The sequence below is a fragment of the Ictidomys tridecemlineatus genome, chromosome 15 (genome assembly GCF_052094955.1).
Source record: "Ictidomys tridecemlineatus isolate mIctTri1 chromosome 15, mIctTri1.hap1, whole genome shotgun sequence".
NCBI lineage: Eukaryota > Metazoa > Chordata > Mammalia > Rodentia > Sciuridae > Ictidomys > Ictidomys tridecemlineatus.
Window position 1 is genome coordinate 35482159 of NC_135491.1, and position 17239 is coordinate 35499397.

Sequence of the window (17239 nt, forward strand, 5' to 3'; positions counted from 1 at the left end):
AGGTAGAGCTGAGTGGGGGATGGGGGGCGGGGTGCACAGGACCAGGAGGGTAGTGGGCAGGACATTGCGGGTCATTCCACCCAAAATAAACTCACTGGAAGACACTTCAGTAAATTTTAATTTGCAAAAGACAAGAAAACCACCTCTAGGCAGATCCTTCGCAGGGGGTGAGACGGTTGCCCGGGCCCTTCCTTTAGGTGTGTTCTCCCCATGCACAGAGGCAGGGGGTCAGGCTGCAGAGAGGGTAAGGCCCCAGTGGGGAAGGCTGCCACTGGCAGGAGGGGAGCACTGTCCCCTGGAGCCGGGGGCCTGGACTCTAGAACCACATGGAGCTGGCTTCAGCCAGGCCGGCCCAGAGCCCCTGACCCGGCAAAGCTAACACGGTCCACCCTGCCTGCTAGCCACTGGAGCCTGGCCAGTCTGGCTCACCTCTAGGCCTCAGTTCTCACCTGGATGTTGGGGACATTCATGCCCATTCCAGTCGCCACCCTCCCCAGGAGTTTTGTGAGTGGTCCACGAGCCCCTGGGTGTATACAGGTTTTGCAAACTGTAGAGTCCTGGGCGCAGCCCCTGCGAAGGCCTTTAGGCTCTTTTCTAAGGTCTCTTGACCTGTCCCCTGCTCCTCCAGACTGAGCGGGAACAGCATTGGTGACGTCGGCTGCTGCCACCTCTCTGAAGCACTCAGAACTGCTGCAAGCTTGGAGGAGCTGGGGTGAGTGGCCTGTCCCCTTCCCCAGACCTGATGATGCTGGCAGGGGAGACAGCACAAGGGCTGCTCCAGGAAGTTCTCGGCTTCTTAGTCGTCTCCCCTCCTGGCGCTTCACACTGCCTCGCCATTGCCTGGCCGAGAACCGTTGAGACCCTAAGACAGGGTGTAAGAGAGTCAGTGGCAGCAAGAGGGATGTAGGTCAGACAACAGGGAGAACATCTTAAACAGAAGCCAAAAGTTGGGAGCCCTCTCGCACACAGGGTGACAGGGCTGCCCCGGGTGAGCCCAGGCCTCTCTCTGCTCCTGCTCTGGAGGCGGGTATGGACCAGATGAGGGGGTGGAAGGCCGTGCATTTGATGGTCATGTCATTCTCTCCCCAAGATTGAGCCACAACGCCATCGGAGATGCCGGTGCCGGGCACTTAGCCGCCATCCTCCCCAAGTTGCCCGAGCTCAGGAAGATAGAGTGAGTGGCCCGCCCTGTGAGGGGAGGGGTCCCGCGGTCCTCACCCCTGCTCCCAGGAGACACCAGCCCCCGGTTCCCGCCAGCACTGAGATCTCCCTCCCCCCCCCCTCAGTGTCAGGGCAGTGGGACGGGCCACCTCCTGCTGTAGGGTGTCCCTGTGTGGGGTGTGGGAGGAGAGTCGGGATCCGATGGCTGTCCCCTCCTACAGCCTCTCAGCGAATGGCATCGGCCTGGCTGGGGGGGCGCAGCTGGCCAAGTCCCTCGCTCTTTGCAGGAAGCTGGAGGAGCTGGGGTAAGTGTGCCCTGGTGGGATGTCCCCAAGTCCCCAGGCCCTCCTGTCCCCGGGGGCCGGAGGGGTCCTGGCAAGTCATCCAGGCTCAGCGTGCCCTCTCCTCTTTCAGGCTTGGCTTCAATGCGCTGGGGGACCCCACTGCCCTGGGGCTGGCTGAGGGACTGCCCCAGCACCTGAGGGTCCTGCAGTAAGTACTTCCCGTCCCCAGAGCCTGAGGGACAGCAGGGAGGGGACCTGGGAGCAAGGGGGGTCTCCTGCTGGGACTCAACTGCAGCATGTTCTGGGGCTACCTTGCTCCTCTGGTGTCCAGCAAGGAGTCGGGAGAACCCGCCTCGCTGGGTCCCACCACCTGCCCCTGTCCCCGTGAGCCCAGGCACCTCTGAGACTCAGTTTCCCATCTTCAAACAGAGTCCAATGTCCCCAGCTCCGCCTGCCCTGCGAGCCAGTCTGAGAGGGGACAAGGGTGTCGGCCAAGCGCTCTGTGGGAGGGGTGCCCCCAGCATGGCCCTCACCTTGTGGTCTACGTTGGTGGCCTCCTCTGAGTGGCCCGCAGCCCCGTGGGCCTGGAAGGTCCCCGTGCCCCATCTCCAGGAAGGGGGCTGGGCTTGGAGAAGAGGGGGAGCTTGCCTTCCCAGTGCACTAAGAAGCTGGCCTTGAACCTGGGCTCTCAGACCCCAGCGCCAGGGGGACACCCGCCACAGGTGGAGAGGGGCTGGGGCCGTGGTTAACCAAAGGCCAAGGGTCAGGTGCTGCAGGAGAGGGCGCCGAGGGCCGGGGGCTCTGGAAAGGCCCCCAGTCCACGCAGCTGGTCCCCAGGCTCCTGTTGCCCCCCCCCCCCCGCAGCCTGCCTTCCAGTCACCTGGGCCCAGAGGGGGCGCTGAGCCTGGGCCGGGCCCTGGACGGATGCCCGCATGTGAAGGAGATCAGGTGAGGGGTGCCGCCAAGCGGGGGGGGGGGCTGGCAAGAGCCTGGGGGCCCCTCTCACAGGGTCTCCCCCGCTCCCCAGCTTGGCAGAGAACAGCCTGGCTAAAGGGGTCCCACACTTCTGCAAGGGGCTCCCGCAGCTGCAGCGGATAGAGTGAGTAGCCTCCCTGCCCCGGGCCCTGCGCTGGGGACGCCCTCCTCTGCTGCACCTGATCCGGGGAGGGCCGTGGAAGTGACAGAGACCTCAGGCCTGGGCGTGGGAGGGACAAGAGAGGGCCACGTTCCTAGGACTCCCCAGATGCCCCCTCATCCCGCCCCCTTGTCCCTCCAGCCTGGCTTCCTGTGACATCGACAACCAGGCTGCCAAGGGCCTCGCCGCCAGCTTCACACTCTGTCCAGCCCTTGAAGAAATCCTGTGAGTGCCTTGCAGGAGCCCTGAGCCCTGAGTGGGCGCTGTGTGCCCAGGGCCCGTCGGGCCTCTCTGACCGGTGGCCCCATATATAAATGGGGACAGTCGTTTTTGTTTAAACCTCTGCTTGTAGAAGCTCTGCCACGTGGTGGGCTTCGAGGGGTTGGGCACAGCCATCGGCTTCCCCTGTCTGTGCCGAGTGGGAGGGGAGGTGGCCCAACCGTCTCTGAGGGGTGGTCGGCTCTGAGCTTCCCTTTGGGAGGCGCCTCTCCTGGTTTGGGGAGCCACCATGGGTGGTGCAGGACGCCTAAGCCAATCGACACCCGACCTCTCGCCTGCCCTGCCCGCGGGACCCAGATCCCCTTGTCAGTCACACTGGCCTGGGGCCAGGCAAGCAGACTGCTGGACTAGCCTGGGACCCCGCCGCAGGGTGGAAGGAAATGCCACCCCCCAAAACAGAGGCCACAGGGGATCACGAGAGGGTGCTGGTTTGAATCTTAGCGGCCTTGACCTTGTTCATTACACCAGAGAGAACGTCTCAGGCCTGGCCGACTCACACCCGTGAGCCTCCCTTTGAACCAACAGGCGCAGGGCACAGACCCAGCACCTTAGGAAGGAAATAGGTTGCAGCTAGAAGTTGCCGTCACTGTTTGCACTGTGCTTACCCATGGATGTAGCCTTCTGTGTAGGGTCCTGCGCACTGGGTTCCCATTGACAGGCGTGATGTTTCCTGTTAAGATTGATTTCTTAGCCGGGCGCCATGGCGCATGCCTGTCATCCTCATGGTTTGGGAGGCTGAGGCAGGAGGATCATGAATTCAAAGCCAGGCTCAGCAACTTAGCAAGGCGCTAAGCAACTCAGTGAGACCCTGTCTCACAAGGGGCTGGGGGTGTAGCTCAGACGGTAGGGTGCTTGCGAAGCTAAGTTGCTGAGCCTGGGTACAATCCCCGATACCAGGAAAAAAAAAAAAAAGATTAAGTACAAAATAAGAAGTTTGACTTAAAGAGAAGCATGGCGGGCGATAACCTACACAATGAGATGGGAGGCCCACGGGTGGGCGCGGCACCGGGTGGGGGAAGGCTGCATCATAGCTGAGCTCCTACCCACGCCTGCGATCTCAGGACAGCCCGCTCTTAAGGTGAGAGCAGACTAGCTGGGGAACAGGGGATGGGTACAGAGGAAGGAGCTACCTGTGCCTGGAGAAGTCCCAAAGGGAAGGTGACCTCCCCTGCATCTGCCTGCCCTCCCACCCCACCCCTCCCAGCTCTCCCACAGCTGACTCCCCCCGTGGGCTCCTCCCTTGCAGACTGTCCTGGAATCTTCTTGGGGATGAGGCGGCTGCTGAGCTGGCCCAGGTTCTGCCCCGGATGGGCCGGCTAAAGAGAGTGGAGTATGAGAGAAGGGCATTCTGGGGTGGGGAGGGCTGCAGGGGAGGAGGAGGGGAGACCTGCATCCTGCGAAAGCCCTTGAGTTGCATCCTGCCAAGCTCAGTTCTCCCTGGGATGGAGCCTGCAGTCTCCTTGCTGCATCGGCCACAGTCCACTGTTGCATGTTGGTAGTGTGGGGAGGGTGTGTCCCCATCTTGGCCTGAGACCTAGCTAGGGATGCCCTTCCCCTAGTCTCATGCCTGTCTCTCTCTCTCTCTCTCTCTCTCTCTCTCTCTCTCTCTCTCTCTCTCTCTCTCTCTTCCCCCTCTTCTTCCACTGTCCACTGGGAAGCCTGGAGAAGAATCGGATCACAGCTTGTGGGGCCTGGCTCTTGGCGGAAGGCCTGGCCCAAGGGTCTGCCATCCAAGTCATCCGGTAACAGAGGCGCGGAGGGCAGGCGTGGTGGGTGGAAGGTCTCAGCAACCCCCACAATCTAAGGGGACTTGCTCTAGGAAGAGGCAGGGTGTAGGTCAAGGATTATTGAAGGAGACTTGGGCCACTCCACCAAGACCCTGGCTGCAAGCCGACCTGGATCAACCCCAGCTCCGCTATTTGCCAGTTGTGTTAACTCTGCACCAGTAACTCAGCTTCTCTGAACCTCAATGTCCTGATCTGTAAAATGGAGATAATGATAGTATCCACCACAGAGAGTAGTTGTGAGCATGTAAAGCACTGAGCCTGCCCCGCAGCAAGCCCTTAGGTGGTACTTGTCATCACTGCCACCTACAGTTGAGCAAGGGCACTGCACATGGGGACCTCATCACATGGCAGACATACTAGATCTGTAGTAGATGGGGTAAATGTCAAGTTCCCTCAACGTCACCCTATTAGGACAAATTCAGAAAGTGGAAGTGAAGTATCTTGAAGAAGGGGAGCATTGTCCGTATTTGCACAAATGTGTCATAGGTGCGTACCCCTGGCTGGGACCACAGCCCCCCAGGGAAGAAGACAGCGGGAGAAGTCAGAGGTGGGGGTGGGGGACACCGTCTCCTGGGGTAGCCGTGCCGGTCTAGACTGCTCTGTGGGGCAACTGGGTACGGCTCCTCTGCTTTGGGTCCTTGATCCCCCGATCTGTAGGCAGGACAATCAGTGGAGGCAGAAGCCGGGGGGCAGCTCTGGGTGCTGATGCCCGTCTCTGCCCTGCAGCCTCTGGAATAACCCCATTCCCCCCGGAGTGGCCCAGCGTCTGCAGAGCCAGGAGCCCAGGCTGGACTTCGCCTTCTTTGACAAGCAGCCCCAGACCCCTCGGGGTACTTGATGGCCCCCTGGAAGACCCTCGAGATCCAGCCAAGCGATGCCAACTTCCGGCTCCAGGAGAGAGGGCTCAGCAGAAGGGCCTCAGCTGGCTGCCCTGCGCCCCGCACCTGCACCAGGAGGGTCCTGCGTGGTCCTCAGGGAGGACATTTTTTGAGGACTGGGAGCCTGGTATGGCCAAAGGAGGACACTGCTTTATGCATGTTCTATGTGACCAGGGGGGACATGTGGCACAGTGAGGCTGTCATGATGTATCTGTGACACAGCAGACCATGCATGACTTCTTGGCATGTGGCACCTACATGGGACTTGTCATGTGTCCCATGTCAATGGCCTGGGTCCTAGTCTTACACGTGGCAGGACACATGATTGGTGAGGCACAGACATTGGTGAGATACATGAGCAGTGTTCACATCACATGATGCATGACCTGCCAGATCACCTCGGGCCGGTCCAAGGTCTAATTTATTACTTTTTTAAAGCAAATATCTATTTATAGATTGCATTACCAGAGCAGCTGCTGCAGGAAGAGACCCCCGCCCTGAGCTGGGGGAGAGACTATCTGAGTACTGTCTGGCCCCGTGGCTCAGGGGCCAGGGCTCTGGGCCACGCTGGGGCCTCAGCCATGAAATCCCCTCCTGCCTCCAATCTCATTTTCCCATCGAGGTGACCTGCCCCCTTAGATGCTGGGTTTCTAGGGACTCTGGACCCAGGTCCAGGTAGAGCCAACCTGACCTTGGGAGAGATCAGGCCTGTTCTGTCCTATTTAAGGGAAAAGCCAGGTCCAAGGGTTCTAGGTGGGCACTACCAAAACATGGGGCAAGGCTGCTGCATTTATTGCTACCTCGGGGCCCAGGTGAGGCTCTGGGGACTCCACAGTATTCTTGTGACTTCAAGCAGGACCCAGGTTGGTCAAGTTTGATCAATATGTGGACTGTCTCCCAGCTGCTAGCTTGAGTCTGATGCTTCCTGCCACCCCACAGAGGTTAGAAGTGAGTCGGTCCTGCCCCAGGGACTGGAGAACAGAGCAGGTGACGGGTGTGCTAAGAGGGGGGGACAGGGGTTCAAGTTCAGACTCTGCCTCTCAACGGCCACGCTATAGAGGGCAGGCCACGTCCTCTGTACAGACCTCACCTGCAAGAGGAGGGTGTCGCGGAAGCGCACAGTGTTAAAAATACCGAACAGCTTCTGTTTGACTCGCATCATATTAAACCCTTTTATACACTAATTGCATTTGAAATGTGAAACTGTTGGCAGATCCAGACGGTGACTTCTGTCAAGTGCCGGTCCAGCCCTCCCACTCAAGGGTGATCTGCTGGGGTCACGTGGCTGTGCCCTCTGGAGGGGACCCACACCCCTCAGGTTGCTGCAGTCCCCCCAACACTCCCCTTTCTATCAACACCCTGTTGCCCTGCCCCTGGTTTTCACAGCTCACCTGGTCCTCGTGTGCACCTGAGTGTGCGTGTGTACACACACACACACACACACACACACACACACACACACACACTATTGATGAGTTCAGGAAAACCAGGTGTGCAAAGTCCCTGGTATAAGAAATAAGCCCTGGTAACATGCCAGTTCCATTCCCCTTTTAGAGCTGAATATCTTATGGGATTGGAAAATGCCCCAAATGACAGAATCACAGCACCCCCTCTCTGTGACCTGTCTGTGGGTGGAGCAAGTGGAGCTTGTGGGGGCGCCTTCCCCACTAATGTGAAAAGCCAGGCTGGGGGTGCAGTTACAACCGAGCGCCACAGGAGGGCAGGAGAGCCCACTAGCAATCCCTGAGATGTGTTCATCTGTTCATCCCAAAGGTGAGGGGCTGTTCCCACCTGGCTAGGAGCTTGGGGTGTCCCTGCCTACTTGTAGCTCACTGATCCTGACCTTTGTCGCCCTCCACGTTATCCCCGGCCTCCCGCCAAGAACAAGGAGAAAGTCCTCTGGCCGAGTGCCAAGCACCCACGTGTCGCACTGGGACATCCTTATCGGGCCAGGTCAGGGCACAACTGGCACCAAATAGCACCATCCATCAGTCTAGTCACGGGGGAGTCAGTCAGCAGGTGGAGGATCCAAGAACGGTACATGAAAACCCCGGGCCCCAAATTCTCTCTCCCCTTCCTGGGACCCGATGCCAAGTTGGAGGCCCACGTCACGTGGGTGAGGAATCCCGTGGATGACTGTGTTAAGATACAGCCTCTCCTGCCACCTACCTCCTTGGAGGCCTTGAGTGACTTTCTGTCTGACATTGATGGGGACCAGTCTCCCTGCCCGAAGTAGGTCCCATTTAAATATATACATGACATCAAATAAAATTCAAAGAACAATAGAGCAAGCGTGTCAATCAAAACAGTGCTGCCAGTTCTGGGGGTAAGCCGAGGAAGTGAGGGGGCCAGTGGCACCCAGGTCCACCTGCCAGGCAGGGAGAAGCTCCCAGGGCGACTCTGTCCCTTGGCCTCCAACCTGGGGTTTTGTTCCATCTTCCTGACGGGAGTCACAGTGTCCCCCTTCCTATCTTCAAGGGCCGCTCAGTTGCCTCTCTGCCCTCCCCCCACCCCTAGTGCTTCCCAAGCTATGAAGTTGCAGTTACAGAAATGATGACGTGCATGGGTCCAGCGCTCAGGGGGGCCGGGCCTGAGGTTCTGAATTTCCCCCAAGCAGTGTCTACGAAGTCACCTGGGGAGCTTTCTATAAGTGCATTGGGCTGGAGATGTGGCTCAGTGCTAGAGTGCTCGCCTGGCACGTGTGAGGCTCTGGGCTCCGTCCCAGCACCAGGAAAGACAAAAACGGCATTTAGAAAACTCCCTGAGCGCTTCTGATTCGCAGTCACTGCTCCAGAGGAGGCCGTCCCTTGGAGGGATTGGGCACGCCTTCACACCTAGGCCTCTTATTCTGACCTGAGAATCCTGGTGACCCTCCCTCCCCAGATGAGGACACTGAGAACCACAGGCTCTTTCTAATATTCTGGGAGGCACAGAGTCAGTAACTCGCAGCACCTGCATTTGAACCAGGCCTTTGTGACTCTGTGACACCCTCGGTACCGCCTCGGTTTCCTCATCTGTATCATAAGCAAAATGAGACAAGGCACAGGATCTATTTCCTTTGGCTGCAAGGATGACCCTGTGGCTACTTCTTGATGCTCCTGGGGAGATTTCTGGATTCCCTGGTTATTTCTATAGAGAATCACCATCTCTGACCCCGAGACGAATCACAACCTCAGCAACAATCTCCCCACTTTACAGATGAGAAAACTGGGGGGACAGAGAGGGTGCATGACTTGCCCAAGGTCACACAGGGAGTATTTAGTGGGGCTCAGATTCCAACCCTGGATCCAAAAGGTAAAGAGGGCCTCGGAGTGGTCCTGGAATGAGGATCCAACTAGCTTGCAGGTCTGTGTGCTCTTGAGGGAGAGGGGTTGCTGGGGAGATGAAGGGGATGCACGCTGCCTGGGCTCTGCTTCTGCCAGTCCCGAGGAATGCTAGTCCAGCCAACATGCCCTTTGGACACATCTGGAGCCACAGCAGAGACCGTTCGGTGGTTGGCTTGGTAAAGGTCCTCCCAGGGTGGGGCCCAGGAAGCCCTGACAGCTGGTGCTCCTTCTGCCATCCAGCTGCACCAGCGAAGACCCCACCCTACCCGTGTGTCTCCAGGCCACCAGCACCCTCCTCCCCAGCTCTTGGAAACCACATTTGGTGAACTTATGCCCCCAACACCCGACTCCACCCTGGCTGCCCAAAGGGACCTTTGACTTGGGGAGGAGGGAGCAGAAGGGGTGCTATCTCCAGAGAACCAAGGCAACTGGGGTCCCCTGGGTTAGAGCCGGGGTCCAGCAGCAGCACCCAGACCCCCACTGCCTTATAGTCCAGGGCAGGCCTAGAACTAACCGAGGAACATCTTGGGATAGCTGGAGGGGCTGGAGAGGCCTGGTGTCCCAACCCTACAAGGGCGTCATCCCTGCATCGATCCGAGTGAGCACAAGCTGGCATTATAAATAGCAATTACACACTAGCCCAGCGCCTGCCCATGCCCGGTTCCATCTCACTGGGTCCTCCTAGCCATCCCATAAAGCAAACACTGAGTCCATGCCCTCTTACAGAGAGCGAAACTCATCCGGAGCGCTGGACAGCCTCACCAGGGAGCAGCAGAGATTCAAAAGCAGAACCAAGGCGCCGGGCCCGAGGTGTGTCCAAAATCAGTCTCACCAGCCTCTACCCAGATCCTCGAGGGCAGAGCTTCGTCATAGATTTGTTTCTACATCAATTTCCGGGGGCAGGTGGTATTTTCTAAAGGCTGCCATCACAGCATCCCACATGCTTTTCGGACTCTGTGACAGTGGCACTCCTCTGTGACAATGTGGGACTTCCAAGGCCAGGGCCCATTGAAGATGATGAAGCATCAACCCTGTTCTCTTGTCTTGCTCACTCTTGGAGCTCAGCACCGGGCTACAAGGAAGCAGCAGTAGCCAGATATGTGGGTAAGAGACTTCTAGGTGACTCCAGCCCCTGCCACTGCCTCAATTGGGGGTGAACTGCAACTGGCCGAGCCCGGCTGACCCCAGAAGCATGGGACAAGGTTTGGGGTGATTGGGGACACAGCTTGGATGACCTCAATACCCACACCTCCCCAGGCTCAGCCAGGACCTGGTGAACAGGTCTGAGTCATGGGTACTTCTCCAGGATGTCTTTCATTTACAAGCACACCGAAGGCCACCCTGGCTATTCTGTTTGTCCAAACAGCACAAGCAATGAAAATAAACACCCAGATGGCAGGCCTTGACGCACTCACATGCCCTATGACCTAAGGGACAAGGGCTCATTTAGGGCAAGGAAGGCCTCCCACTGTGCACCGACAGCTCCCTGCCAGGGCAAGGGAAGATCTCATTCTGCACTTCGCAGGCTTGTGTGGAGCATGGTGGGAAGACAGTGTGTGAAATCAAGCCAAGATGGACACTTGGCCTTCATCCACTGACCTCTGGGCCCTCCTGATCCTTGTTTTATGTTTTCTAAAGACAGCTCTATGGAGACACAATTCACACAGCAAGACATTCACCCTTTGAAGTGTATAAGTCGGCAGCGGGTATCTGCAGTTACGCAGCCATCACGGTAATCTCATTTTGGAACCTTTTTATCTACCCCCAAAGAAAGCCTGTATCAATAGCAAGCGCCACCCCACTCCTCCCAGGTCCACATAATAATGAATCTGCTTTCTGTCTCTATGGATCTGTTTGTTCTGGACATTTCATCTAAATGAAATCATGGAACGCGTGGTCTGCCGTCACTGGTTCCTTTCACTTGGCGTGTTTTCGAAGCCCGTCCCTATTGCAGCGGGTGGCAGTAGTTCGTCCCTTGCCGCAGTTGAATACTATGCCACTGTCTGGCTATATGTACCGCATTTCCTTTTCCATTCATCACTAATGCACACTGGGTTGCTTCCACAGTTGGGCTTTTGTGAATCATGCTGCTGTGGACGTTCATGCACTAGCTTGTGTGCCGAGATGTTTTCATTTCTCTTGAGAACTGCCGTGCACCCTGGCTTTGCCAACTCCCACGGCCAAGCTGGGTGTTCTAGACTACCCCGCCTCCATCTTTGCACTTTTCACTTAGTAATACAACTGCCTGGGCCCTGGACTTGCTCCCCAGGGGTGAGCAACTTGAGAGGGACATCTGGTTCACCACTGCACACCCCAGCGCTGGGCCCTCCGGCTGCCGGAGAAGCAAGAGATGCTGGGGGCCAGGAGAGCCCTCCTAGAGGACGCTGGGCCAGAGCTGGCTCTGAGAAGCCCCATGGGATGGTCAGCCCCAGATCTGGGCCTTGACAGCTTCATAAGCAAGAAAGGTAAAGAGAGCTTGGAGAGAGATAGGGTGTCCCGAGGACAGGCAGGCAGAGAACAAAGCTAAGAGCCCTGGGGTGGTTCGGTGGCTGCCCCTCTAAGGCTGCTAAGTGCCAGTGACTCAGACACCGAGGGAGGTTCGCAGGCTGCAGTGAGGCTCTGCCATTAACTCTCACCAGCCCGGAATGGAAACCCACAACCCAAGCCCAGGTCTTAACCCTCAGCCGCCTGGTCCTTGCGCCCCAGGGCAGGGTGCTGTGTGGCCTTGAGCTCCCCGGAACAGTTCCGCTCCCCCAATCTGATTAGCAGTGGCTCAGCTGTCTGTTCCCTGGTGGTTAACTTGCCCAAAGGGCCCATAAATGCCACCAAGTGATTATAAGCAGCTTAAGTGCCCAGCAACAGACTCATTTCTTAAGAACCGGTGGCTTTTCCAGAAGACAGCCTTCACAGAAGGGGAGGCCTCGGTTCCGGGCCTTAAAGACGCCAAGGTGCTCTCAGGGACTAGCCCCAAGCCCCATCCCTAACGTCTTTATCTTATCGTCTGTGTCAGACATATGTCATCTTCCCAGTCTCTGGAGGCAAGAAAACGCTATTGAAAGGGTAAAAATAAAAATGGAAGAAAACACTGCGGTCCTAGTGCTGCTCCAACAAGTCCAGAACCGTGCCCGTGCCGTCTCCCCGAGGTGCCGCGCCGCGCCGCTCGGCTCCCGGGGTCGAGGCCGCAGGCGGCGCCCTGGAGCCCCGCAGGCGCGGGGATCCCACCCCTCGATTCCCGCGTCGGAACCCCGAGCGCGGAGCGCGCCGAGCTCGGAGGTGCCTTACGCGGAGGCGCAGCAGGCCCGGGAGGGCGCGAACTCGCGGTGCCGCGATCCGCCCGGCTCCCGCCGGAAGCGATCGGACCCTCGGGTTCGGGCCTCGAGCGTTCGCGCCCCGCGCCTGCCAGGGCTCTGAGCGGGACCGCGCCCCCGCTGCGCCCGGGGGGAGCGCTCGCCCCTCCAGGAAGCGCCCGCCTCGCCTCGCGCTTCCCTCCCCGCACCCGCCCTCGGCCGGAGGGAGGAGCCCCAGCCGCCGCCGCCGCCGCCGCCGCCGCCCGGCCAGGGAGGAGGACCGGACCCCAGCGGCCGGGAGCGCACGCGATCGGGCCACGGCCGCGCGGGCAGCGCCCTGAGCCGTCCGGCGCGCGCGGGCCCGGCGAGCAGCGCAGCGCCCGGGGATGCCCCAGCTGCCCCGGGCGCGGGCAGCGGCCGCCGCGTGTTGAGGCGGCGGCGCCCGCGGGACACACAGTGAGTGGGGCCCGGCGGGCGAGAGCGGGCGGGACACCGTGGCGCGAGCGCTCAAGTTCGGCCTGGGGACTCGGCTCTGGCGCCCTTGGCCCGCCAAAGGGAGCCGCTTCCCCTCGGGGGCCGCGGTGCTGGGGGCCGCGGTGCTGGGAACCCGGGCCACCAGTGTGCGCTCGGACTCCAATGCCCGGAGGCTCTGCTCCGACCCGTCCGCGCGGGGGCGCCCCGCCTTCTCCCCTACTGCGGGGAAGGGAGCGCGGCCGGGTGCTGGAGGACCGAGGCGCCCCGGGGACCCGAGCCCAGCTGTTTCGGGGACACTCCTACCTCTCCCCCTCCCCCGAGGATCCTGGAGGGCGTCCGGAAGGTGGGGTCCCCCCGCCAGCCACCGTCGCAGCTGCCAAAGGCGTGAGGTCGGGCAGGCTGCCGGGCGCGCCCCTTTAGCCCACTCCAAGCCCCACCCCAGCCCTGCCCCGGGAACTGCCCCAGGGCCCGTCCCCAGCCCCGGAAGGCGAGCGAAGAGGGGGAGTGGAGCTGGGCAGCTTCCCAGAAGTCGGAGTGTGTTTGCAAACTAGTTTTTGCGCAAAAGCTGTCTGGCACCTATGTGTTTAAAAGGTGGGGGAGGGAAAGAAAGAGGCCCTTTCTTCCTTCCCGTCCCTGCAGCGATGCTTCTTCTTCTCGGAATTTAGAGGGGTCTTACTCTCTTCTTCCTCACGCTTCCCATCTCCTTCTTCAGCGTCGCCCCTTCCGGTTCGGAAGCTCTTCTTTGGGTGGGGGGGGCTCCAGCATCAGGAGACTGAGATCTGCCCAAGGCCACAGGTACAAGAGGAACCCAGGCTCCGGTAGCTAGTGAGGGGTCCCTCTTGCTGTCTGACTTCCCTCTTCCCTCCACCGTAGGTATTTGGGGGGGAAGGAACAAGGTCTGGGGGAATTAGACCAGCTACCCATTGTTTTATCTGCTCTCAGGTTTCCATCAGGTAGGAGTGTGGACTGTCACTTAGCGGTGGAGACCTAGTTCTGCCCCTTGGGGCATCCACAGCTTCTGTGGCCATGGCCTTACTGCCAGACAGGCTCACCTGGAAAAAGTCCCCAGCCCAGGGTCACTCCGCTCCCTGGTGGAGGACTCTCCCCATCTTCCCTCCTCCATCCCCTATGGAAGGCACTGGGGCTGCTGAGTCAATAATCCAGCCCCCTTCCCCTTGGAGAATATGGCCTCAGAGAGGACACAGTGTGGGCTCCATGGGAGCCACCTGGAGACTGGGTCACCCTGATCTTGGCAGGCAGGCAACAGATGGAGGGGGTGACCATCTGATCATGCCTCACTCCTCACTGTCCAGGAGGGAGGTTGTGGTGTTCCCCAGTGCCTGAGGACTGAGCCGAGTTCAGAGGTACCTTCTGGATCCCAGCTCAGTGTCCTCTGCCCAGCCAGGGCCTCCTGGCTTCAGGAGGAGAGGTCAAGGAGATTGCTGTAGTGGGTAAATGGTGGGGAGCCTTCGCTCATGGGAAAGCAGGCATTTGGCCAGGGTTGTGATCTTTGGCAGCTGGAGACTACCTGTGGACAGCCCCAGTGGGGGGCCACAGGAAACCTGGCTCTGAATGCTGCCTCTGACCAGCAGCAGAACCATGGCCCCAATCCTCTGAGCGCTTGTGTCATCATCTGTAAAATGGGCTCATCACTCAGGGTCTGCCCAGAGCCTAGGCAGGAGCATAAAGGAGTGGTTTTATGTGAGCCATCTGGCAGGGGGCCCAGTGAGCTCTGGGATTGCCCCCAGGCAGGTGACACAGGCTGCTGGAGTGGGAGGGGTCACCCAGGCAGATTTCTCCAAGGAGAGATGGTGGGGGTGCAAAGGATAAGGAGGCTTGGGTTCTCCTTGCCTCTGTGACTTCCTGTCTTCCTGCTCTTCACCCCCTCCTGGGACTCTGGGGTTTTTCCATCTATAAAATGAAGCAAAGTATGACATGATGGAATTCACAGCCTCCTGGGAGGCTGGGGCCAGGGAATGGGGGACACGTATGCAAAGTGGGGAGCACTTCATGAGCGACAAGTATGGTGTCTCAGGTGGTGTTTCAAGGGCTCCCCAACCCGGGATGCCTGGAGATTTTAAATTGAGGTGCAGAAGTGAAGAAGAGGTCGGGACGGAGCCTCAGTTTCTCTTGTCAGCTAGAGGAAGCGGATGCTGGAGACCTTCATCTTCTTTCAGAATGATGGTGTGTTTCTTTAAATGTCCTGGTGGGATGGAGTTGGATGGTGAGGGGCCTGTGTGCCGGCACGGCACCGTGACTGGTGACCACTAGCTATCGTGATCCTTGTTCACAGGGACATCAGTGAGCCCAGTGCGGTAACTGCATTCAGGAGCCCCCCTGGGATTCTCCGAGGCAGCCCGCTCCGCCCCAGCCCTCCCTGGAGACAGGAGCCATGCAATCCAGACACGGAGAGATCGCTGTTTATGTCTTAAAATTTTTGTTTCTCCACTTGCTGGTCCATATCTTCTTCCTCTGGGGTCTGAGATGAGACTAATTAGGATAGCACCACTGTCCCACTGTGACATCACCTTGCTTTATTTATCTTGGGGCATTTGCCACTAAGATCACCCTAATTGTTTATTTGTACCTCAGTTTATTATCCACCCCCTTCATCAAAGGGTGTCAGTTCCATTAAAAAGAACAAGGACAGGGCTATGTCCCTATACTTAGAACAGCACGTGGCACACAGTAGGTGCTCAATAAATGTTCTTGTTTTGTAGCCCCTGCTAAATGAAGTCTGTGAAGGTGGGTGAAGGAGATTGGAAGAATTATGAGCTTGCCCTCAAGTCTCTGGAGGGATCCCAGTATCACTATGCTGAGGGCGGGGGCGGGTGAGTGGGGATCACCAAGAGCAGCGGAGTCACCCAGGGCAGGGGCAGGGACAGGTGTGTGTCTGAGAGAAGGTGAGATTCAGCCTGCCCTGAAAGAATGGGGAGTAGGCATCACCTTCTGCCATTGCTTGCCCCCCCCCATAGGGGAGGGGTGGAGGGAGGGGTCCGAGGTGCTCTGGGAAGAGTCACCCATTCCCTGTGTGGCCTGAACAGTTTCTTGGTTAACCTCTTTGACCTCAGTTTTGCATGTAGGAAATAGGCGTCCTAAGAACAGGAAATTTCCTTTCCGCCTGCAGTCACCCATTTCCTGTACAGCAGGTCTGGGTCAGAGAGTGTGCTGTATATGTCGGTGACAATCATGGTCAAGGCAGATTCAGCGCCTGAGCTGCGGAGCTTGGAGTTGGGGGTGGGGGACCGAGATGAGCAAATTACCCCAAAAAAAGGGTCATAAAGAGTCAAAGAGTCGTAAAGACAGTGACTGCCATGGGGCGGCGCAGCGGCAGTGAGGGAGGCCTCTCAGGGAGGCAGCGACCTTTGAGCTGAGATGTTAAAGGACTGGAACCCACGGGAGCAGGGCATTGGTCTCTGTCGTGGCTGCGTCCCAGCTGTACCTGGGGCAGGTAGGTGCTCAGTGGATGTCTTTGAATGGACGAAAAAAGAACAAGGGCCCAGGATGGAGGAGACAGCCCGGGCAGAGGCCCTGGGGTGGGGACGTGGAGCATTCTAGGAGCCCATTCTCCCCACAGTTACGCTGTCTCCCTGGATGGCTTTTGCGGCTGACCAGGAGCTAGGGACATCTGGCCTGCCCAATGTGTCTTGCTGTCTCTCTCCAAGACACAGGGGAGAGCGTGCTCAGCTCCCTGCAGATGTCTCCTCCCCCCCTCCCTGGGCCGGACAGTCTTTCAGGCCATGTCCCGGGGACCAGCCCCAGAGGGTGCTGACAGCAGAGCACGGGCTGCGGGGTGGCCGCCTGGTTTCCGACTCTGGTTTTCAGGGACTGTAGAGCTTGAACCAACAGATATCGTTCTCTCCAGTGCTGGAAGCTGCAGCTGGACATGGAGCCAGGCTCCGGGGAGCCCTCCCCACGTGCTGCAGGCCCTGGTAGGCTTGAGCGTCCCTTGGCATGTGGCACGTGGCATGTGACATCGCAGCTCCAGCCTCTGCCTCCTCCTTCACATGGCCATCTTCCCTTGCACCTTCACGCTGTCCTCTTCTAAGGTCATCAGTCACGTGGGATTCAGGGCCACCCCACTGCAGAATGACCTCATCTTCACTAATTACATCTGAGACTCCCATATTCCCCACTAAGTTCACATTCCAGGTGTGGGGGCATCTGTGGGGGGCACGGTCCAGCCTATAATAGGTGGGTTATGAAACTTCTGTGTCTTTGTTCTCTGATTTATAAAATGGAGATAATGGCAGGGCCCATCTCCCGAGATAACGGGGAGACCTACGCCCTTCCAACAGGACCAGGTGTGCAGAGGCATCCGGTCAGGGCTGAGTCCCGTCTCCAGGAGTGGAAGAAGCTAGCAGTGCCCTCTCCACAAGGCCTGGCCCGAGGAGGGCCTGGGCCTGGGGTTGGGATACTTCCCTAGGCCTTTTACCTGGTGCTGGGCTCAGAGCCCCACCACTGGCTGGCTGAGGATGTGGGGCTCTTTGGCATGCCAGGATGTGGGGTGGGCAGCCTGAGGGCACTGAGTACAAGGAGCCGTGGAAAAGATGGCAGGGACCTCCTCTCCTGAGGGATGTACCCAGTGCACAGCCACCGCAGGGGCCTGCGGAGGAATTCTGGGGCTG

At 58.8% G+C, this 17239-nt stretch overlaps 3 protein-coding genes across 7 annotated transcripts in view; 2 read left to right on the forward strand and 1 right to left on the reverse strand.

Annotated features, from left to right (window-relative positions):
• Window positions 1-6708, forward strand: part of Nlrc5 (NLR family CARD domain containing 5) — an 80654-nt gene extending 73946 nt beyond the window's left edge. For 3 of the 5 annotated variants that reach the window (XM_078032357.1, XM_078032359.1, XM_013366420.4), the window contains 10 exons: window positions 629-712; window positions 1091-1174; window positions 1383-1466; window positions 1576-1653; window positions 2310-2393; window positions 2473-2544; window positions 2722-2805; window positions 4106-4189; window positions 4518-4601; window positions 5373-6708. In XM_078032357.1, the coding sequence (XP_077888483.1) occupies window positions 629-712; window positions 1091-1174; window positions 1383-1466; window positions 1576-1653; window positions 2310-2393; window positions 2473-2544; window positions 2722-2805; window positions 4106-4189; window positions 4518-4601; window positions 5373-5484 (850 nt within the window). In that variant the 3' untranslated portion in view covers window positions 5485-6708. Of the gene's footprint in view, window positions 1-628; window positions 713-1090; window positions 1175-1382; window positions 1467-1575; window positions 1654-2309; window positions 2394-2472; window positions 2545-2721; window positions 2806-4105; window positions 4190-4517; window positions 4602-5372 lie in introns of those variants that run through there. The other 2 variants (XM_078032358.1, XR_013430910.1) reach the window with 2 other exon arrangements.
• LOC120887838 (uncharacterized) lies at window positions 101-14212 on the reverse strand. Its single transcript, XM_078032911.1, has 3 exons — window positions 14198-14212; window positions 3465-12984; window positions 101-862 (listed from the first exon to the last, which is right to left on the reverse strand). The coding sequence occupies exons 1-2, from the start codon at window positions 14210-14212 to the stop codon at window positions 11944-11946; spliced, it is 1056 nt and encodes a 351-aa protein (XP_077889037.1). The 3' UTR covers window positions 101-862; window positions 3465-11943.
• Window positions 12470-17239, forward strand: part of Cpne2 (copine 2) — a 38255-nt gene continuing 33485 nt past the window's right edge. The window contains exon 1 of the mRNA XM_078032360.1: window positions 12470-12593. The gene's annotated coding sequence lies outside the window, so the exon portion shown is untranslated. The remainder of the gene's footprint in view (window positions 12594-17239) is intronic.